This window comes from Porites lutea, chromosome 2, assembly GCF_958299795.1.
Source record: "Porites lutea chromosome 2, jaPorLute2.1, whole genome shotgun sequence".
In the NCBI taxonomy this organism is placed as follows: domain Eukaryota; kingdom Metazoa; phylum Cnidaria; class Anthozoa; order Scleractinia; family Poritidae; genus Porites; species Porites lutea.
This window is the reverse complement of record NC_133202.1, coordinates 11,352,697-11,376,277: the sequence shown is the minus strand read 5'-3', so window position 1 is coordinate 11,376,277 and position 23,581 is coordinate 11,352,697. Positions and strand designations below refer to the sequence as shown.

At 37.6% G+C, this 23,581-nt stretch overlaps 1 protein-coding gene and 1 long non-coding RNA gene across 2 annotated transcripts; both read right to left on the bottom strand.

The window, feature by feature from the left end:
• Positions 1 to 5,169: 5,169 nt before the first annotated feature.
• LOC140925620 (microfibril-associated glycoprotein 4-like) lies at positions 5,170 to 11,295 on the bottom strand. Its single transcript, XM_073375535.1, has 5 exons — positions 11,035 to 11,295; positions 8,432 to 8,549; positions 6,999 to 7,376; positions 5,766 to 5,891; positions 5,170 to 5,432 (listed from the first exon to the last, which is right to left on the bottom strand). Exons 1-5 carry the CDS (start codon positions 11,293 to 11,295, stop codon positions 5,170 to 5,172), a joined length of 1,146 nt encoding a protein of 381 aa, XP_073231636.1.
• Positions 11,296 to 16,635: 5,340 nt separating this feature from the next.
• On the bottom strand, positions 16,636 to 19,566 carry LOC140927733 (uncharacterized). Its single transcript, XR_012164576.1, has 4 exons — positions 19,288 to 19,566; positions 18,608 to 18,643; positions 17,384 to 17,511; positions 16,636 to 16,743 (listed from the first exon to the last, which is right to left on the bottom strand). It is a non-coding gene; the product is annotated as an uncharacterized lncRNA (long non-coding RNA).
• Between the last annotated feature and the right edge of the window lie 4,015 nt (positions 19,567 to 23,581).

Genomic DNA, 23,581 nt, shown 5'->3' with positions numbered 1-23,581 from the left:
GTATTTATTTAAGTACCTTTTATTTATTCACAATGTGACTTGTATTTTCACTGTAAATAGGTCGGCCAAAAAAATAATAAAAAATAAAAAATACAATTAGAAGCGAATTTTCTCAGAAATGAGAAACTTACCAAAATCTACCTTTCGGAAAAAGATAAGGAATAAGCTCTTTGAAATTTTATCTAAATCTGATGACTATCTTGAAATCACTGAAATCATGCATCAACTTAAATTTAACTAGCTCAGGAACACAACTAAATTTATATTCTCTGGGTAAATCATAATGCAATTAAATTAGCTTAATACATACTATAGTTTTTATTTTGCGACAGCTGGTACTGTTTGTAAAATAGTTCTTCTTTTCTTTTCTTTCTTTAAATTTGTGTGTCTCTTCCCCCGCCTCGATTAGGCTCTTCTATACGCGGGTGGAAGCTATCGTGTAATTGTAAATTGAAAGTGAATGAAAAAAGTTGAAGTTGAAGTTGAAGTTGAAGTTGAATTTTAATACTCAGTAGTTATCCAGCAAGCCTTTTATTTCTCCTCTATGTATTTTCAACAAATGCTTAATTAGATTCAGAAATTAATATATAAGATACCTGCTCATTGTGTTTGGAGAACCGCACGAAAGTTTTTTCAAAATTTTAAAAACACAAAAAGTGGTAAGGATGACCATTGCAAACTTACGCAATCGTTATATACTAAACGTAATCTGATTAGCAATTGTTTAAAATATATAAAAGAGTTTAGGCCAGCAGTTTTAATGTGTGGTTCAATTTGATCTTTGGTTTAAATTTTATTTCCCATTATCATACATTTAAGAAAATGGAAATAAAATTTAAACCAAGGATAAAGTATCAAGCAGAATAGTAAAAAACTATTGAATCGATCAGCTTTTGGTTAATATATATATACATCACTGCTCGGCTGTTTGTTGAGGTTAGATACATTATGTCAGCGCATACATTGCAGCTGCTTAACATGACAAACACGAAGCGTAAGCGGAAATTTAAGACGGCTTGAGTAACGCATCAGTAAAGACGTTTAATATTCTGGGTTTTGTTTTGTTTTGTTTTGTTTTGTTTTTTCATTTTTCCTGCAAGTGAACAAGAAAGTTGATAATATTACTCGTTTATTAGAAAAGAACAATTAACATTTGTGATAAAAGGAAATGCAAAGATTAGCGTGAATGGGTCTATGATACACCCCTTTGCTGTAAACTGAGGCAATTGTTGGCCAACAAATCCCAACATTGTACTTTGTTGTTACATGCATATGTTGCGTCCCTTGCACACCCTGTTGTATGTTTACGCATGTTGTTGCGTGTTGTTGGGAGTTGCTCCCTAAAGTTTGAAACCGGTCAAAATTGTTAGGCCAACAATGTTGGGAGTTATTACGTGCGTTTGCACGTTGCTTTACTCTAATTTCGTTACTGGATTGTTCATAAACGCTTTTCGCCCAGTCACAATGGATAACGACGAAGTTTATTCTATGATTGGTTCCTGAAAAACTACACTTAATCACCAACGATCCTGATATAGATTTGTCCATTTGTGTTGAGGTTAACTGAAATTAATTTCACGAGAATAGCATATTGTTTGAATTTGCTAGGTCACGTTATTTGCTGTCTTTTCATAAAGCTAAAACATTTGTTCCAATCAACTGAATTCCATAAATAATGGTTCAGTTTTGTTATGTAAGACCGACAATTAGGCATTGAAACTGTTGCAATCTTATGTATGGCTTGAATGGATGCTATATGCATTCAAAATCATCACCAATAAGGTATACTTATTGTTAAAATTTATTTGCCAGTTTTCCCCTAATTTCTAAAGGAACATTTTGTGTATGAAAAAAAAGTCGTAAGTGATGAAATCAGCACAGAACTGACCTAAAACAACAATTTTAATATCCTTTAACTGTTATTGAAGAGACTGAATCAGGCATTATTAGGTAAGACAGTTTTTTATGTATTACGATTGAATGCTTGGTATTCTCTGACTTATAAGAAACTTTTTTCTTGTTAAAACTGACTGATTATTTAATTAATGCTAAGAATGAGCTTCAGTCTTCTTCAAAACATCATATGAGACGCTAATAAACTATTTTAATTTTATAATTAAGTTATTTGTATTTTTATGTACTCGCATTTCTCTATTATAATAAGGTAGCTAATTTTCATTCGTAATGCAGCAACATTGATTCTGTCACAGCTCATTCGTCGAAATGACGTTGACTCAACTTTATTTACATTTAATCCAAAACTGCTTCAAAATTGACTCAAATTTTACAGTGGTTCGTTCGAACTCCCCTATGTCCAGATCTGTCGCGCAGGTAAAACTGAGTTTTTTTTATCGGAGCTCTGGCGCGCGAACCGCCCCTGCGGAGCACCATGGGTAAGTAAATCTACCCATCGCAGAAAATTTGTCAATCAAGTGACCGTACACCGCCCGCAGCCCGCCCGTCCGTCCGCACCACAGGGAAACCAATGTTCAATCTCACACTTTCTAGCTAGTTTGGAAGCACCGGAAGATTGATATTGCACACATATCGTACATCAATGTTGTGATCAATTGACAGCTGTCAAAACAGGGTATCCGCTGACCAATATCACCTGACCGTATCTCGGGCTCAGGTGTCGACCCATCGAGGTCGAGTATCTTTTTGAAGTTATCCGCTGATAAGTTACTAGTTTTCAAATGATCGCAGGCTCAAGTTTAATTTTTTTAAATTCATATGAAATATGTTGTGTTTTATATGTGCCGCACAATTAAAATTTTGATTTCAAACTGACCCCGGAAGCTAAAATTCAGCCAGTCTTTACAGTCAGGGAAGACATGCTAGTCGCTTTTGACTTTTCTCACCAAGGTCGCGCGTTGGTCAGGCTCTACGTCCAATTTTTATGCTCTGATTGGTCAAAATTTGACAGCTGAGTTCATACGGAAAATTTATGCAGCATCTTGAAACTTGTTTACTTTGACAGCTAAAGCTGACCGAGTTTTGTGCTGTTTTTAACTGATTTTTCCACTGAATGTACAAAATGCAGTGGAAATGAAATTCTGCTGTTATTCATAGCTAGTTTGTTTATTGGGTTTACGGTTGAGAAATACGTCGCTTGTCAAAGTCGGAAATCCGATTTCGGATGGCATCGTTTTCGTTTTTCACCTTGCTAGATGCGTAAGAGGGTTGAAAAGTCTGAAGCGATTCTGGCCTTACTTGGTGGTTTTCAGTGCATCTCGAATGGTAACCCTGAGTAATTATTGTATTTGATGTTTTGTTTTTTTTAATATCTAATTTAATGAAGTCGAAAGTAGTTTATACGGCTATTTAGTTCATGCACGTTGGTAAGATTTGAGACAATGATCTGACCGAGTATCAGGTTTGATTATAAGTTTATAGAATTTTAAAAATCCTTTAGACATTTTCTCACCGCAAATAGAAAGAAAACGTTCCAAAGAATATTTAGTTATAATTCTGGCTGTAAAAGAAAGCTTTGAGTTTTCTTGCCTCGAGTTCATCCTTGAAAAATGCAAAAACCGGAAAGCCGGCTTAAAACATGAACAAGGATTTTCAGAGACACTTTAATACTTGTCTTCGTGAATGAAAATTGCTGTCACCGAATTATTTTCCTTTTATTGATTGTTAGTAGTCTCTTTTGCAGTTTTAATCGCTGTGCCGTTTGTTTTCAGTCGCTCATGAACATCGCTTTCATGCAGGAGTAGTCAAAATGCCGCGCGTATCAAACGCTTTTGAAGATTACACATCGTTATAAAACCATTAAATAAAAAATAAACATAGTAAATTCTTTATCATGTTGAAGTGTATAACTCTATTAGTCTTAATTTAAACAGTCGACTTTGGCGCTTGTCAAAGTGAGAACCGGCTAGCCGTATAGGTGATTTTGGAAATTTTTTTAACGGTTTCGCTAAAAGCCCACGCGTGCTTCGATCGTCCTGAATATTGAATGAGTGCAATTTGTACAGCAAAATTGTGAAATACTGCATTCTGTCCGAGGTCCGTATGATAAAAACAGCGCCTCATGGTACTGTTTCACCTCACATGGGATGTATAAAAAGTGTAAAAGGTTGGTTTACACGTTCCCAGACTTGTTGGCAAGATTTTGTAAAGTAAACTTGTCGAACGCAAAAAATTCGGCCTGATTTTTTTCCAGGAATTTGTTTTCCAGGCCTAATCTACTGTGATCAAGAGCCTTTATCGCTCTTAAATGTGATCGAAGATGGTTGCTGTTTTTTGGGTGTACATATAAGGCTATTAACTCGATGTAAGATTAAGTGCACTCTTAGCTTGGACTGTGTGCAAATTATTTTTCTCTAAAATCACTTAACCTTTCCCTCAATTGAATTGTGGAATACAAGTTTATTGTTTGATTTAAATTATAAATTCTAGTTAATAGGAGCTTCGATTTTAGCCCTGGCTAAATCTATATATTAAATTTTAGTTAATAAGGGCCTCGCTTTTAGCCCGGGCTAAATCTATATATTATACAGAATAGGCCCTTTGCAGTTAGCCGTTCACGTGGTACGAAACGGCCATACTGGAGAGCAAAAGTCGCACTGGGACAAGACAAACAAATGAAATTACCATTTAAAATTATGTACGTCTTTTGTCTGTCTTGTCCCAGTGCGACTTTTGCTCTCCAGTATGGCCGTTTTGTACCACATGAACGGCTAGCTGCAAAGGGCCTATTCTCAGTAAAAGTAATAGCATCTATTTAACTTCCCCCCCCCCCCCCCCTCCCCTTCAGAATTTTCAGGAAGCTCATTAAAAATGATTACAATTGAATATTTTATTGTGGTTTTTGAAAACCTGGTTGTTGGTAAAGTTTGGGAGACATAATTGTTTATCAGAAAGCTGTTATTCTGTCATGAATATGTAAAGGCAATTCCTGACTTATCTGAAACGCGTAATTGACATGAATTTACTCAGGCGATTTGCACGATGGCGTCACTTTACTACTCCTACCAAAATCTTTCAGAGGTTCGCTTTCTTGTGCAAATTAGGGCCTTTTGTTATTTAAACCTCAATGAAATTACTACATTTAAATATGAAACAAAAAAGGAAATGAATCAGGTCTGAGTATAAGAACTGTCAAAGATGTCATCATGCAAACCCCACATTTCAAAAATTGGAGACTACATTTTATTCAGATCTTCACAGCGGTTTGGTTTTCATCTCAGCTCGTTTGAGAGAGTAACGAAAATCTTTCCAGTCGCGCCAGTTAACACCGTTACCCAGAGTGGGGTGCGGGCCTTTCAGGTAGCGGCCATTCAGGTTGGAATGGTGACAATCACTGTTGCCGTACCACCAAGCTCCCTCGAATTTATTAGCACAGTCATTTCTATGATTGTTGTTCTTTTGGTCTTTTGTGGAGAATTTCATATTGCGATGTATGTTGAGCGAGTCGCCCGCAGTCCCTACAACCGAGATATAAACCGTTAATACTGTCATATACTAGGAAAATACCCTCAGTTTCACTTTTTTTCTACCAGATACCAAGTGAGAAAGAGAGAAACGTGACTTTGCTCCATTTCGCCCCGTTTTGACCCTTGTAAGTAATCCGGATCCCGGAATGCAGGGTATTTAGCTTGTGGAATCCGGAACTCATGGTTTTGGATCCGGAGTTCATCTCAAGGAATCCGAACTCCCTCTAACGATTGTAATCCAGAATCCCATTTCCTCTGAGAAGGAGTCCGGAATCTAAGTTCAACTGCGTTTCTACTGACAAGAAATGCTGCGGGATCCAGTACCTGGAATCCGGGATCCACAGATTGGAATCCGTAATCCACTACCTGGAATCCGAATTCCACAGATTGGAATCTGGAATCCAATACCTGGAATCCGGAATCCACAGATTGGAATCTGGATTCCAATATCTGGAAACCAGAAGCCACAGATTGGAATCTGGAATCCAGTACCTGGAATCCGGAATCCAAGACTGTCTTGGACCCTACATAGGGCGACTCGGTTCTTAAAATACTACTGACGTTGCTTGCTCACTGGGTAGTATTTCACACCGTAATATTTAGGGAGTTATTATAACTCCAAAAATATATGGAGTAAACATTTTAGGTACAGGATAACCCCATTTTTGGGATTACTTTTGACTCCTAATTTAACTCCAAATTTGGGGTCATTTTTACTTCCTGAAAAAGAGTTCTTTTTACTCCCAGTCTGGAGTTAAAATACCGTAAATCCTCTATTAAGCCCCCCGGGGGGCTTATTTTTTTCAAGCACTTTTGAGGGGGGGCTTAATAGAGAGGGGGGGGCTTAAAAGAGAGGGGGGGGCTTATTTAATTTAGCAAAAACGCATCACCTGTAGCAAAAATACCGTGGTATGAGACAGAGTAGACTTACGCGTTGTACAATTAAAGTCACTGTCAAAAGTATTTATTTCACTTGCGGGAGCCTAAAAGTAACAAAAACAAAATTCTTATTCTTCAAAAATGTTCTCCACAGACAACTAGAGCACAAAGTTGAGAAAGTTAAGCATATGAAGTTGGAGGTCATGCGGCCAAAGACCAAAAACGATATGAACTTTCAGCGTGAATAAGCCATAAGTGATCAGTCCACGTTAATCGTTAATTTTTTTGTGAAGAATAAGGATTGGGGGAGGGGGAGGGGGGGGGGCTTAATAGAGAGGGGGGCTTATTAACTTTCCTCCTCTGAAAAGGGGGGGCTTATTTGAGAGGGGGGGGCTAAATAGAGGATTTACGGTAACTCCGAAAATGGGGTTATTTTTACTCCTTACATGGGTTGCTTTAATATTTTTGGAGTTAATTTAACTCTGAAAGTGGAGTAAAAATTTTAGGTACACGATAACTCCTTTTTGGGGGTATTTTAACTCCTTAATATCTGGGGTCATTTTTACTCCTGAAAAAGAGTTCTTTAAACTCCTTTTTGGAGTTAAAATAACTCCCCAAAAAATAGCCCCACTTTAAGGAGTTAAATTAACCCCTCGTTTGTCGCATCCTTATCCTTACCAGTGTATTGTCCAAGTTGCAGCCTATATTTTTGTTGCTCGTTGCCGACACCAAACGAGTCGTACATAGCGTAGGCAGTTTCATCGTCAAAGTCTGCGAGATCCACTCGAAGGCTGCTATGATTTTTTGTTAAGTGGTGTATCTTGTCCAGGCCAAGCCAAAACTCACCATTCAGATTTCCAAAACCTCGTTTGTAGTCATCCCAGCCGCAGAAGAAATCAACCGAGCCGTCCAGTCTCTTCTGGAAAACTGTCCACCCCCCACCGTCTGTTGTTTGGTCACAGTACACTTTGAAGGCACCGGTGTTGTCAGGGTCGATGCTGTAAACGCCGCTTACTTGAAAACCAGCTTCATAAAGCTCAGCACAGTTTCTGTAAACTGAAAAATTATAACCTATCAATGAACGATCAATAACAGCCCTTGAGAAGCCAGGAACGAAACATTCTAGAGAAAAGGCTGTCTTGAAAAAACTTGCAAATGTGAAATTAATAATAAAACGATTATTGAATTCGACTTTCGATTGACACGATGCAGATCTTTGAGGCTTTTATTCACCTCTGCCGATACACCCTCTCCGATCTCGGTTGCCATGGTAACGTCAATGATGATATTCACGTCACGACGAATTTAAAATGTTTGCAAATAATGTTTAGGAAAATTTGCTAAGTTTGGCGCCCTCTCACTCCCCGTATGAATATGGTTAAACGAGCATAGAGTAACTCCGCCGTACACCGTACACCGGTAGAAAGTTTGAGATAGAGTACCGAAGTGATGACGTCATAAAAATGAAATTTGTGAAATTATGGGATTTGTTAAGATATTCTGAAAGAACAACGTCCAAGACGCCTACTCGCCAAAAATTAGCAATTCGGGGCAAATTGTCTCTGAGATATTAGCCCAGTTATGCTGTGACGATTCCATACAAATCCTTCTAAATTTGGCTTGGTTCATAAGATTAGGAACCAGGTAAGATTTAGAAGGATTTGTATGGAGTCATCGGAGCATAACTGGGCTAATATCTCAGAGACAATTTGCCCCAAATTGCTAATTTTTGGCGAGTAGGCGTCTTGGACGTTGTTCTTTCAGAATAGCTTAACAAATCCCATAATTTCACAAATTTCATTTTCTATGACGTCACACTTCGGTACTCTATTGACATCAGTGTTAAAAAGTAACGATGCGAAATAAATGGGGGGGGGGGGAAGTGGGGGGCAAGTTTGTGTCCCATACCATTGGTACAAACGTCTGCTAAAACTCACCACTTAGCACGCTTTAGACGTGTGACTTTCAAACTTAGCTCATTTCAAGGTGCAGTTTTTGGCAGTCTCTATGAATATTCGCTTACTGGTTCTCATCAAAATTTGAGAAAAAAAAGAAGGGGGGAAGGAGGGGTGGATTTAGTACACTGAAAATTCAGACGAGTGTTCCATTACCTTCATCACATTGATCTCCTTTAAAACCCTCGCGACAGACACATCTGTATCCTTTGGTTGTAAACCCTACTTGACACAAAAAGTTCCCCCCAGGGCAACGGCTACGGTGACAAAAATTCTGGGTATGAAAAAAAAAAGGAACATGAAGGCCGATGTAGTACATTTTTATTATTATTTAATTTTTAAATAGCTACAGCTCCCACTTACATCATCTAACCGGTTAACAGATTTCATTTGATGGCATTTTCAGTCTATCCAATACTTATTACGCGGGATGACGTAGCCAGCCAGCGTTATAAATTCGGTTGCGCATTCCTTTCTTATTTTTCTTGGGAGTCAAAAATTGCCGTGTTTTTTTAACTTTCCCGTATCCCGCGCCGTCCCGAAAAATTGTGATTTTTATCGGCTGCAACTTCCAATCACGTGCAAGTCAGGTTGTCAAAGGATGTGATTTTTCATGAAAATATATATATATATTCACAAGATTCTGCTTGACTTGTTTACAAAATGGTTTCTTTAATTTTTAATAATTGACTAACAGCTCACTGATTTTTAAATTTGGGCGACCAACTTGTAGGTCCGGACAGCCCAGCTAAAACATTTGGAGACCGAAGGGCTGCCTGAAAATTTTATTTGGCCAACCATCTGGATCTTTTAGGCCTGGGCAACCCAACCTAAAATGCTTGGGAGCACGAAGGGCTTCCTGAAATTTTCCCTAGAGCACAGCCTTGCATTGCAGCCCTGAAGTTATTGGAAGTACGACACATTACATGCTATTGTTGAATGTGGAAGTGTATTTTTTGAGGACATTAGTAAAGGGAATGCAAATTTTAGTGAGTTACCCCATACTGTTAACATATATGGTGGTAACATTGATGTAAGTTTTGTTTTGAGTAGCAAAGGAGCCCTTGTGTGTAACTCATCGTTTAGTGCATTAGTTCTTATCAGAACATCTCTGTCTCTCCCGCACACATATGTTGTTGATATACTACTCAAATTTCCATTGCCATTCAACATACCGGTAATTCTTACTTACACCAACACATCCCGCGTAAACGCTTTCCAGCGTCTTATTGTTTATCTGTCTATTGCAATATATCGAGTTGCTTTCTCCCCATACTATGATCAGACAGCCGCTGGGCTCATCCTTCGAGGGGGTGTGTCGTTGTCATGGCTGTCTAGTGCTTCATTTTGTTTACAATGCGTGACTGTCCTTATTCGTTACGAACTATGTGAAATTACTGGTGAATGACAAAATCACTGCTTTGTGTCAAGTAATAAGTCTCCCAAGCATTTCAATCAATCGGTGCAAACAAACAAAAAATAAACTCTAAATAACTGTTAAGCCAACAAGTTTTCCGCATAACTGACTACAAATGCAATCTAGGGGCACCCAGCGACGGTTTTCTCCTCAATGCATTGAACACACTTTTTATGCTTTCCAGAGTACTTTAATTTTAGACCTCTTGAAATACATTCTAATCGGCGCTATAAAATTTATATCTGTTCGGTCATCCTAGGACAACTTGAGTCTTTTCCAAATTACCAGGGCTTCAGTATTTTCTTCCCAAAAATTTTAGATGAGAGAAGAAGAGAGAATTTTTCTGATTCCTCTTTCCATCGCATTTTCGAATCCGAAATTTTAGGTCTCCTTTTTCTGCGAAAAATAGCTTAATCTGGGGGGCAAAATGCCAAAAATTAAGCTTCAGAAAATCTTTGGGGATTCATTAGATAAGCCTCAAAAATTATACATAAATGGAACGGTCATCACGTGCATCACTCTTTTCAGTACATTTCTTTGACGTCCACTACACGACTACGAAGTGAAACCTCCTAATATTTGACGTTTTATGGATGACGTGGATATTCGACGACGAATATTCGTTCCTCTTTTTGAACCGGAATAAAATCCTTTAGGGTTTAACTCCAGGAAAAGTCGCTTGCATTTGACATATTGAGCGGGTCCAAATAGACGCGATTAAGTTTGAAAGAACACAAATTCATTTTTTTTTTTTTTTAACCGACGCCTTTCACTACCGTCGTCGTCGTCCGTGCTTAATAAATAAATAAATAAATAAATAAATTGGTTTATTGCTTCCTTTTGCAGAGAGAACTGAATTACAGGTAGGGTCAGAAATAACGGGAATCTAAGATAATAAATAATACAAAATAAGTATGTAAGGCGCTTAGGAATCTAAATAGGCGGCATATTTGCACGTTACAAACTGTGCAAAATGGTCGGTGTTAGTTTGTTTGGTTACAATGTTGGTATTCCTTCTAAGATTGTTAAGGTCCCTAATGTTTCACACAGTACGCATAGCAATTGCCACTGCTTGAATTTTGATGAATTTCGTGACACAGCTGCTTTAGCTAACGTTTTAACCCCTAAGAGTGATCAGAATCAAATTTCTCCTTGTAATAGCAAGGCTTTGTAAAACAGAGTGGTCATGAGAATTACGGACATGATAACACAAGACGGATTTGCTTGATATTTTATAAACTTCCCCCCACTACTTCTGTAGGAAATGAATAGGGACAACAAATGAGAATTCAAATTTTGATCTTAGGGTTTTAAGGGTTAACTACTTAAAGATGTACTGTACCTCAATAGCAAAGTGAAGGTGATCTTTTCTTTCTTCCAAGTCAGATTGCGCAGAGCTTTCATCGGTGAAGTTTTTTAACTGGCACGTTCTTGTTCCCTCGACTTCAGGTCCCACGTTGATGGATACACAGTTTGGATCCAAATAACACTTCACTCGGCAGCTCCCCTCGCTTTTGACCTTTTCAGTTCTTATCACGAAACCAGGAAGAACTTTATCGTATATCGGTTCTTTAAAAATGATGATGCGGTTATATTCTGCCATAAAATTAAAGAAAGAACCAATGAATGTCGCTTATCTCGTGTTTCACTTAACACCGCAAGTGTACAAAATTCGAAGATTTTTCAGTGTTTTCCATTTTCTTTTACTCGGTCAGCTGAGATTTCACCAAGTGTGCGAAATAAATAATAGGCTTAACTAACACATGTTCGTTCGGTTTTGCCTTTTTAAAGCACATTTTCGGCCTGCGCTTAGTTAAACGCCCGGTTGCGATGACAATATAACATTTGGTAATCCTAAGGCCCTCTTTAAAATGTACATAATTATGTTACTTTGTTACCTGACATGATAAAAATGAACTAAACATCGAGGACCTCTGACTCCTGATGTGATGTCTCAGTCAATATCGATCCGTGTTCTTTATATTTACTTAATTAGCCTTTAGGGATCTTATTACGGTGGTAACTGAGGAAAATATTCATAATCCAGCCGCAATATCTAAATAATATGAAGCACGTTTAGCTAAAAGAAACTAAAACCTCGGGAAAACTCCCTTACGACAGTTGAACTATGGGTATGCAAAAAGTAGCAAAACTGAGGCAAAGCGCCGGATTTCTTGCTGTTATACATTTGTTTCAGTAAAGGGAACTGAATTTAAAATTGGTCGATTTACGTCACTAACCCTTTTTTACAGTATTTATTATAAAGAAAGGATTATTATTTTATACTTGTCGACTTGAATTGACTTAAATTTCTCAACCCAACACGTAAGGGTAGTTTTCGAATAAGTAATTTAAAAACACTCCAGGTTAGACGAAAATTAACTAAACGTTTTCTTTTGCCTGATTTCCTTAGTTTATACCCTCGTCTTAGCTTGATGGTTTTCAGGACTACATATTCACATATACCTCCATTTTTAAAAAAAAGCAACGTCAAACCTCGCGAACTACCCTGGTATGGATGACGGAGACGTTTCATGTGCGTTTTCGGAGTTTAAACTGACCAGACCGAAAAGCGATCCGGTCTCGCGTCAAAGCCTTTTCTCGCGGCTCTGGCACGGCGGCCGATGATATTACCACCTTATAGGGCAACACCGAAACATCCCGTCGCTCGAGAGGAAAACTCCTCCGGGACTCATAGCTCGGTTCTACCCTTAAGAAAAAAAAATTGGGACCCTTCAAAACTCATTTACCTTCAAAGTCCTTTTTTTAATTTGATATTAAAATATGACTACGTTATATATTACAGATCGATCAGAGTCAGCGCAATTGGATTAAGCACTGCAATCAGTATAAATGAATTATTATCGAACTTTGTAACTGTATTACTTTACGTACTTTATAGTCTCTCTTATTCGTCAGATTATCTTACCAGAAGTGATTCCACCGATTGCAAACGAATTCAACGCGAGGAAAATACATACTCTAATAGACTGCATTATCACTGAAGAAGCTGGTTTTGCACTTTTTCAGCATCTGAAGAATCCCAGATCACAAAGCGTCCATGCAAACCGCTATGTTTTTCAGTCTTTAATGATACCCTTCGCGCGCTAGTAGCTGGTGTATATTATTTAGTTATTATTGTTAAGGACTCAGTTCCACTTTCCTGTTTAAATTCATTAATAATTAAAATTAATGTCATGGGGAAGTTAGTTTACTTTGAAATGAATTTTTTAAGTTTTTAGGCCCTTGTTCCTCAATCAGACGAGTATGGGTTATATTTTCCTTGAAATTGGGCCGGAAAAAATACAAAAATTTGAAACGATTTTAACTCATGTCACTGTTCAGCCTTGTCCAACAATCTTTTTACCTAGTCTCCTCACGATGAATTTCTAATAAATACTTGCTTACACATTCACAATCAACATTCTCATTGTGCTGGCCGAAGATACCTGTTCAATGTTTGTTTTGCGACACTTTCTTCAAAATTAGACTCGAATACATTACGCCATCGCGGGAACATCTTGCAGCTGTAATTTTAGAAACACACGAAAAGGAGAATTAACACTTGAAACAACGCGTGTTGTTAGTGTTTTTAACGGCTCAAAAATTGTCCCCGGAGTTTTTCTCCAGGCCTATAGCTAGCCAAAAGATAACGCCTGAGCTCCCGAAAATTTAATTCAAGATGGCCGAGGAGCAAAAGAATTATGCAACTTAATGTACCTTTCCATTAGAAGTACCAGGGGCCCGTTTCTCGAAAGTCCCGATAATTAACGGGCCCGGTAAGCTGTCTCCGTTTACATTAAAGATCGAGGTATCAATACTTTTGCATCTAGCATGATAAAACTATCAGTTCGTGAAACAAAATGTAGTCTGCTAGCCAGGACCAGCGCTCTTATTCTTTATATTTCGATTGGAAAATTTGATTTCGAGTCCGAAAAGTTACCGGAACTTTCGAGAAACGGGCCCCAGGTCATTATTGTTCTCCACCCTATGAAAAAGATTTATTTCCTTATGATTTCCGTTACTTGATGGCAATATTCTAGATAAACAAAGTTTATTTAAGATATGAATTTAATACGCCTGAGTTCATTTTGTTCCTTTCTTTTTTCTTTTTTTCTCTTTTTTTTGATGAAATATTCATTCAGGCTCCTGGAAAACATTTTCCTCTTAATCAAAATTGCCTGCGGCGAAATGGCTAAGCAAACAACCCAGGTGATAAAACTGAATCTCATTATCATTTCCCCACATTTGGTCGTTTTCACATGACGTCATCACAGATCACGAGGCCATGCTGGTATCCCAAACTATTCCTTTTGCTCCACAATAGTGACTTTTTCATTACTGCTCACCCTGTGAATGAAAAATGTACAGAAGATTTTACACGGTGGAGAGAAGATATGTATTTTGTGATCTAGGAGCAATTAACAGTATCTCACAAGTGACGCATGCAGAGAAAGTGTGAAAGATATTTAATTGTTCTTATCACGAGAACATAAATTTCATATCTTCAGCTGGCTATCCGATTATCATTATTTCATTTTATTATACGGACCGAAAAAATACACATGTTAGAAATTGAAAGGCTGAGTTTAATATAGATACGTCAGTCTGTGCAGGGGCACCCAAAGACGGTTTCCTCCTGAATGCATTGAAAAGTCTTTTTAGGCTACTAAGAATACTTTTAGATCTCTAGAAATGCATTCCAAGCAGTACTATAAAATTTGTATCTGTTCGGTCATCCTAGGGTAACTTGAGGCCTTTCGAAATTACAGGGGCTTCAGTGACTTCAGTGTTATTTTCCCAAAAATTTTAAATGGAATTGAACGTTTTACGAAAGTAAGAATTTTTCTTATTCCTCTCTCTACGGCATTAATTTTTTGAATCCGAAAGTTTTAGGTTTCCTTTTTTAACGAAAATTACCCTAACATAAGGAGCCAAATATGAAAAATTAAACTTCAGAAAATCGTAAGGAATTTTTTCAGATAAGCTAACGCTCATCTAGACATTTTAAGCCGTATTCAAGTAATAGAAAATTCTAGGCAATATTTGCTTCTCCGAACAGATATTTTACAGAAAACAGTCGTTGGGTGCCCCTGAGGAGTGAAGGGGAGACTTTATTTAGAGGGGGTAACACTCGGCAGTTCAGTTAATGGGAGGTACTGATAAACTTATGGGCCTCGCAGTACCTCAGCTTGTAATTCGGCAGGGGAATTCCTTGTCGTAAAGGGCATAGATTTAAGTTATTTCCACAGATAAAGCTAACGATACTTTGAAGAAAAGCTCTGACAAATAAGGGCTTATGAATTCTTTCTCGCAGCAAACAGGAATTTTTTCATTGCTCTACGGGAGTACACGTAATACTCAGTTAGCTACCTCTCTTTTCTGATTGCAACTTACGAAATAATTCCCCGAAAGTCTTCAGATCATACGGCACTTCTTTAAGCTTTCTGATGTCCCTGTTCTTTTGTTTATCAGATAACATCTTCGTTGCTCTACGGGAGAAATACCCAGTTAGCTACTTCTCTTTTATGATGGCAACTTACGGAAAAATTCCCTGAAAGTCTTTAGATATAATACGGCACTTCCTTAAAGTTTCTGGTATCCCTGTTCTCTTTTTTATCACTTACCACTGATAACGAATCTTTCGACGGCCATAATTTTTCCGAACAGTAACCATTCAAACAAAGTTCATACAACAAAGTTACAAAACGCCGAGGAATCGTGTCGTTCAGATGGGAGCCGATAATCCGTCAGCACTCTTCCTTTATTTGTGTGTCAACTTCCACAAATGTGTTAGCGTGGCATTTTAAGGTTAAATTTGACCAGCATTTTGTGCAGCGAGTTCTACGGTCACGATTGACTACAAACTTGCTAATAGTATCTGCTGTAGTTATTTTTATCTCAGGTAATTTTTGTTTTTTTCTTTGCCTTTAGGTATGGTAATGTGTGCTAATGAAGTTGAAACAACTAAAACCTGAGACAAAAAATTAAACTCTGAGGCTTATTTGCTGAAGTTAGAACCGTCTGCCGTTAAGGGGTGCGAATTTATTTACAGTTTTTATAAAAATGCGGTGTTAAATATATGCCAATATCTCAAACGTTTTTATGCCTATAGAAAATAAATAACATTTTCTTAAAAATCCACTATATTTTCTATTGTATAGATATATAGTTTTGAGCAAAAGCTCACCTGGTATTTCAACTATGATCTTTTTCAAGAGAACATAAAAACCTTGTTCCAAGGAAGACTAAGGGTTCGGGGTTAATGTCGTAAATTGCGGTAATCGCGGGGAAGAGTTTCAGAAAGATTTGAGAGTCTTATAATAGGGAGCTTAAGGGCCTGTTTACATAGAGGTGGGGAACCCCAGGTAAGTGAGGTAACCCGCTTTGGCGTGGTAACCCGTCTGTCCATAAAATCTCTCACTTTAATTTGATCACATTTACATGTTAGGTGCGGTGACCCGCCGCATGTTACTTCATCTATCTGGGGTCTCCCACCTCCATGTAAATAGGCCCTAAGCAATGACGATCGACGGCAACGACTACGAAAACGTCACTTAAAAAGTGCATTCGCGCTGCTTCAAACTTTATCGCGCTTATTCCATCCCGTTTATTTCGTCAAATTTTGCCATTTTTTCAGGAGTTCAGTTTTTAAAGACCGTATCGAAATTCAGGAATAGGGAAAGAAAGTCGTTGTCTTCTGTTCACGTCATCCACAAAACGTGAAATTAGGTTCACGGCGTAGTCGTTCAGCGACGGTAAGGGAATGCACAAACAAAGCGTGTTGCACGTGCAGTGCACGTGAAGAGTCGTTGTTTTGCCAATCAAAGCTTATCTATTGTTTTTTGCCGTTCTCGTTGACGTCGCCGTCGTCGTTGGTTAAGCTCCCTTCAAGATGAATTTAAGACGTGAGAATTTTTCCTCTTTCATTTTATTTATTCAGTACATCAGTGTATGCAAGAAATTTGTTACAGCAATTTGAAGTGCACAATTTCGTTTTTCTTGTCCGTAAAAGTCAACTGAGCTCCTCTAAGCTTCTGTAAACAGCAGTCTATAAAACAAAAAGCAACAACATCAACAAATGATTTTGAAACTCAAATAAATAACAATTACTAATGGTGGATAGATAAAGCTTTACCTGTAAAAACTTCCAAACTAAATTTTGTTGTAGGCGTTTATTCGAGGCTGGGCGCTTATTAAATGTTCACCATTTCCAGCGGCCTAGTATGTATATTTTGCAACAAAACATTAAATTGTAATAACAAAACGCGAAGATGTGACACAGAAAGTTTCTGTAAAACACTCTGAAGAAAACTCCGTCTTCGGGGAAGTTTCTTATAAGTACTTGTTCAATTTTGTTTTTTTTGGAGGGGGGGGGGGAGAGGGCGGTGGGCGCCTATTTGAGTTTGAGTGGGAATGGGAGGGAGGTGTGGTGGGGTGGGTGCTTATTCGAGACTGGGTGCTTATTAATTGTTTCTGCCTTATTATAAGATGGGCGCTAATTCGAGGTTGGGCTGCGCTTATTAAAATAAATGCGTTAACTATGCTAAAACAAATTACATTTTGCTATTTCAGTAAAAAATACCAGCAGGAGTAATCAGCTCCTGATACCAGCCATACTGTGTCCTGATTAGTGTCGAATGGGCTTAATTATTTGGAGTTGAACAAACGGATCTCTTTTATAAACTTACCTGTTTTTACACACAGCCACAGCTAAATCTGCACTTGCTTCTCATATAGCGACCATTTTTGTCTCCGTGACCACAATATTTGCGCATTCTTTTACAAAACTTAAAGGAAAATTCATTCTTGCAACCAGCTAGAGAGAAGGAATGAAAGGAAGGAACGAACGAATGAATAAGAAAGAAATAAATGATCAAGGAAGAAGATAAGGAAGAAATCGAAGGAGAAAAGAAAGAAAGAAAGAAAGAAAGGCTAAAGGAGCAAAATAAAGTATCCAATATCTATAAAGAGGAGGAGTGTGACGTCACGTTACTATGGTAGCAAAATGTCTGGACCACAACAATAAGCAGTGTAAGCAACAACAAAGACGAGGGTAACACGAAAGTGAAAACCAATAGGTGTTAATTTGCAAAACAACAAGATTGCACGTGTATCGCTCTTTTTTGCACATTTCTTAGCCGTCGTTGCACGACTGCGACATGAAACTTCCTAATTTCACGCGCCTGCTTTATGGAGTAGGTGAACACGAGACAAGAATTTTCTCTTTCTTTTTCTAAATTTAGGTAAGATCCCTTCGAATTCAACCCCAGAAATGTCGCCAACATTTGATGGATTAAATGGAATTGAATAAGATCGATGAAGTTTTAATCAGACTGCGAACTCTCTTTTAAGTGAATTTTCGGTTTGTTGTCATCCAAAAGTTTTGCTACATGGCAATGTGACGTAACGACTTCTTCTCTCTATTGGTGTGACACAATTGCTAAAGATCGAGTTCAGTTTATCAGTTCAATGGTCGCGTCATAGTATTTTGTCTACAAAAGTTAAAAAAAGTCAGGGACACACTAAACTGATGGCACAATGTCAAATAACTGCTGAGGAGGTATTGTGCATTGGAATGTTCAGACCATAGGATTTCGTCCAGAGACTTAAAAATTTGGAATTACATGCTGTGAAAAGGGGAGGTAGAGTCATGTTGTGATAAATTTGCTTGAAAGGTTTTATGTGAAAGGTTACAGAAATGGGTTTCGCCTACAGCAAAGAATAAAACTAATTTATACCATGGCATAGTGTTTATATAATCAAAGAAAACTGGCACAAGCACAGTCTACTCAGTTTATCTCGAAAACATGTGATTAAGTCTAATTTAGCTTAAAAAGTGTCAAAGTTGCATTTATCACGGTCGAGACCAGTCTCCTTACCATACGTTTCATAAAAAGTAATTTATCACTTACGAATTCCGTAAAAATCTTCTTGTTGCAAATCAGCGTCTGAAATAAAACATTAGCAAACCATCAGAAATTTATTTTATGAAATTTACAGTAAAATCCCGATTCTCGAAACCACGGTACGTTGTTCTAACCTCCGACTATTTAATTGACTTTACCAGACTGTTTGAAATTGGTAATTTCCCATATAAAATTGTAGAATTTAAAAAATTCAGCATGAAGCTGGTTTGTAAGAAGAAGAAAAAAGCAATTCTCGTGTTGACATTAAACCAAAATTTACCCCAGATTTTACGAGCCTCTCGCGTATTTCTGGAGTGCAAGCAGTCTAGGCTCTTTTTCTACAGAATGGACTAAGAGAAACGAGATCCTGCCCGTAGTCTAGGATATGTTTCGAACCAATAATTTACTTCCCACCTTCGTAGAAATCGGAGTTTTTTTCTGTCTTGGAAGTGCCTCTAAAATATATCTCAATTATTGCGCATGTAATAAAACTGCTTACGTTACTTCAAAAGTGATGACATGATATTACCGCATTAAAAACCCTTAGGTTTCGCTGTACGTCCTTTTTACGATTGGACAAGGTTGTCGCAAAAACTGACCGTTTAGCTTGATTATATCGTGAGTGTAATCCTGTATTTTAATAAAATTTGGTACATGTAACTTCTAAACAAAAGAGGGGGGCTTACCTGCGAAGGAAGACTTCAACAGCTCATTAAGGAGAGAAGTGGAATCTGACGCTGAATCTCGCTTTAGAGAGTGAACGATTAAAACAAAAACGAAAAAGAGTACAAGCAAGGTTCTTGTGACTGCCATCACGGATGGTTTTCTGTGCTGGAGTTCTCTTTTGACAGAATTGAAGAGATTACCTGCGGTAAATTCTCTCTCCGGAACCCCTTGAGTGGAAAAAATGATTTTCCAGCGCCTCTTATACCCCAGGAAATCCTACTTAGAAAATAAATGTGTGTGCAGCTTGTTTTAACCAACTAATTTTCTTGCGAATCAATAATTTATAGCGTATGGTTATATTTCGACCACCGGGAAGCGTACAACACACAGGGCTTCGTGGGATGTACACACAGAACGTATATCAAAGATTTATTGGATTGAAGGTCTGATTTTACTTTCTGGGCACTAAACAAAAAAGATGTCCAGTTCATTTCATGAATCTGTAAAATCTTTCAGAACGAACGGGTCTATTGTTTTAACTAATTATTTACGATTTGATTTAATACTGAGCTCAGCCAAATTTCCTTTTAAGGTTATTTATGAATCATTAAAAATATTTATAATGTATCCTCTGTTCTGATAGGCTTTATTCTTTATATATTCCATCGAATGGATTTTAGATAACCTTAGGAGGCAAAGATCAAATGACCAAAAAAATAACGTGAATTAAAATCTGTTATCGTGGTTTTTTAGTAATTGTTGAGTAATTACGTCGATGCACATTTTAAGTTGTTTAACTGTGATAATCTCCTTGGGTCGTTAATTTATTAATTGCAGTGGTCAGGTTGAATCTTTTGATAGTCAGTTACCACCAACACAACAAACTATAAGTGATAAGCAACACCTAGAAAAATGAAGGCGAATGCCCAACCATTAATTTATAAATCCTTCATTACCACCAAAATATATATAACTGTACTGGGTCCACCAGTAGTGTTGTCTTCCCAAAAAAAGTTTAAGTAATTTATCCTACTTTCCTGAAGGATATTGATTAAGGCGACATGGAATAAGGTCTTCTTTTTGTTCCATGAATACAAAAACGATTGCAGCGCAATTTTTTTTGTCTCGACTGGTACTGATGATTATTAAAATCGCCTTCGTTTAATCGTTCTCCCTTTTGTTTTCAAAAATCATTATCATACATAACCACATCCTCGGAGACCCAGGGGCAGTTAGTCGGGTCGATAAAATGTTCGTGGTGAAAGTTTACTGTAAGATCGAGACGAGCCCCTGGGCACTTACTCTTATCGAACCAGTTCCAGAAGCGTTTGAATTGCCTGCTTCTGATTGGCCAGAAAAATTTTTTTCTGGCCAATCAGCGAAGAGAAGCTGTCGGGTGACTCTCGTGTTTTCTTACACGACGTAATTTTCCTCATCGATCGCCATAGTTGCGTAGCGCGTTCAACGGGGAGAGTTTCTCGACGAAAGTTTCAGAACAAAGTGTTAACAAACCGCAAAATTACAACCTTTAGCACGGCTACAAGAAACAAACACTCTCCGATGAATTTTTAGTGCGGATCTTTCCAAGGTATCGTAAATTTTTATTGCTGATACGATACGCGATGCATGACTTTCACTTCTCACACCTTAATTTGCTCACATTGTCTGGTATACAACGCCAAGCTTACATTTTAGATGTCCATGTTCGTTGCACGACTTCTGAAACTTTCTACAGCGTGAAAATTTCCGTTACACGGGCCACGCAATTACGTCGATTGATCGTGGGAAATACCGGCTAGCTACAGTGCCTTCTTCTTGCTTTCGCTCCAAACTCCTTTCGAAACTTTTAAGCTTAAAAGCTTATAGCAGTTGACCGTACGAATTCTGCCGAAGTTGATAGTAGTGTTAACTTAAGATTCGAGGGAGGCCTCCAGCGAGCGCTTGAAGAATTAGAAGGCTTGTCTTTGTTTCCTGTGGTACACTTCAAAGCGAAGCAAAGATTTATTATTGAGAAGACTGTGGAAAGAAGAGATGTTTTTGGGTAACTGATAGAATAGTCTAACCTTCCAAATGTTGCCTATAAGCTAGGGGGTTTAAAAATCGTTAGATGTTAAAGGTTATGAATTCCCTAGTAATCCACTGGTCATAGTGATTTCACCTCTCATGTCAATTGTTGAGGACCAGGTAAAGTACTCGAGGTCACTAGGAATTCAGGCCGCTTTCTTAGGGGAAAGCAAAACAAATGAGCGAGAAATATTGAATGGATAGGGAGCATTTTCTTTGTTGTACGGAAGCCCGGAATCATTAACTGGGGGACAAGAAATTCAGGGCAATGTTCTTTACGGAGTTTTACCAGAAGAATCCCGTTGCAGGTACATACAGCTGTTCATTGGTAAGTATGCTGATTTGTTTACTAGGAAGGGTGCTACACTGAATTCATTGTTGGGAGTTCTGAAAGGGTAAAATGGGATGTTGTTGCTCTGGGAAAATGGGATTTAAGTCACTGGCAGGGGGATTCTATCACTGAGAATGGGAAAAAATTTTAAAAATGGGAATTGAGGGTTAAACAGTTTTAATTGGATTGATATCCCCCCTTCAGGAACCTCATTATACTTAACAGTAGATGTGGCTTTTATACAAGGATGCTCAGTAATCTTATGTCTAAAAGCTGACAGACACTTCACAAGAGTTATCATGTTTTTTTGTCACCATTTATTGACAATTGAAAGCTGATGAAGTAAGCCTTGTGTCTGCTTAAGATAATAGTGCAATTGAACATTTACATATTATAAATGGAAAAACACTCCATAATACAGAACTTCAGATGCCGTTACATGAATTTTTGTTTTTAAGCTGTTGAGATTTTTTTTTTACTTTTTTATTGGAGTTCACATGTCTACTTATAATACCGCTTGAGTTATGTATATACTAGGGAGCTGTAATATTTTATTTTATTTTAATTTGTTAATAAACATTTATGCTGGGGTGTTTGTTGGTGATTCTTTCTGTCCCAAAGGGTTTGTTTTACTAGATGGCCAACAAGTATGCTTGACTATATTATTTGAAAGCTGTCTAGAAAAATGGGGTGTGCATTATATTTGGGTGCACATTATACACAAGGAAATATGGTATACCTACACATAACATACAAAAACTGTTTTTCAACACTCTCTGGAAAAAAGGGAACTGTGCTGATATTGTATCTTACTGTTTTCGATAATTCTAAAAGTCTTTCTTCTTTTAGATTTTATTAAGTGTACAACCTGCAGAAGAGAAAAAACTCCTTCCTTTTTTGATGACAGTAATGAAAACAGCAGAATCATTCCAAGCCACTTATGTTGTGACATCAGTGCCAAAGACTGTTAGTCTGCTTAAAGAAAATCAAGATGATCTGTGACACGAATTTCAAGAATCAAATCTTCACTGCTTGTATTCTAGAATTTGTATTCTCTGATTGTCTTCTACAGGAAACAATAATTGATAATTGTAATAAATTATGTTCAGAGGAAAGTAGTTTAGAGACACTGTGTGGAATGGTGTCCATGTAATGAAGATTTTTACCTTTCTGAAGAGGGTGTTTAAAGATTTAAAAATAATTATCAATGAATAATATTATTGTCAAATGATGAGAATTATGATAGGGAAGTTATGAAATATCAAACAAATGCACCAAAGGAAAATTGTTAATATTGCAGCATTATTTTTTCAAAATAAGTCCAATCTTGTACCATCAATTCCAAGGGAGTTAAAACAATGGCACTGTGGATGTGTTCGAGGGGGTCAGTAAGGGGAAACATCAAGTCAATCATAGATAAATAGTTTGGCAAAAAATCACATATTATGTGAAATTACTTTTATACATGTATTTGTTAAAAGATCTCTTATAATAAAAATTCATTTCTACTATATTAGTCATAACTCTTATCACAGTGAAGATTAACCCAGGTTCTCTTATGCAGTTCAGTAAGCCAGAGACCCAGGTCCTTGAAATCAAGAGCTGAAGTTGGATCTTTGGAAAGTGTCCCTGTTCCTTGGTCTCTTCTCCCTGGAATTTCCTTAAGAGCGTTCACTTCTTGTAAAGTTTTAGTGACTACCAAAATATCTATATAGACATCCCACCCCTCCACGATTTAAGGGAGTTTGGTGCGAAAGCAAGAAGGCGCGTGCACTGCAACAAGCCAGCAATTCCCACGATCAATCGACGTAGTTGTGTGGCCCGTGCAACGGAAATTTTCACGCTGTAGAAAGTTTCAGAAGTCGTGCAACGAACATGGACATCTAAAATGTAAGCTTGGCGTTGTATACCAGACAATG

Bases quoted from the DNA above. Each gene is read 5' to 3' on its own strand.
- LOC140925620 (XM_073375535.1), bottom strand. From the start codon at position 11,295: ATGGCAGAATATAACCGCATCATCATTTTTAAAGAACCGATATACGAT. The intron at 7,377-8,431 runs GTAATGGAACAC...ATAATTTTTCAG, and splicing joins AGGAGATCAATGTGATGAAG to TTTACAGAAACTGTGCTGAG. The intron at 5,433-5,765 runs GTACTGGATCCC...TCTCGGTTGTAG, and splicing joins CTGTGGATCCCGGATTCCAG to GGACTGCGGGCGACTCGCTC.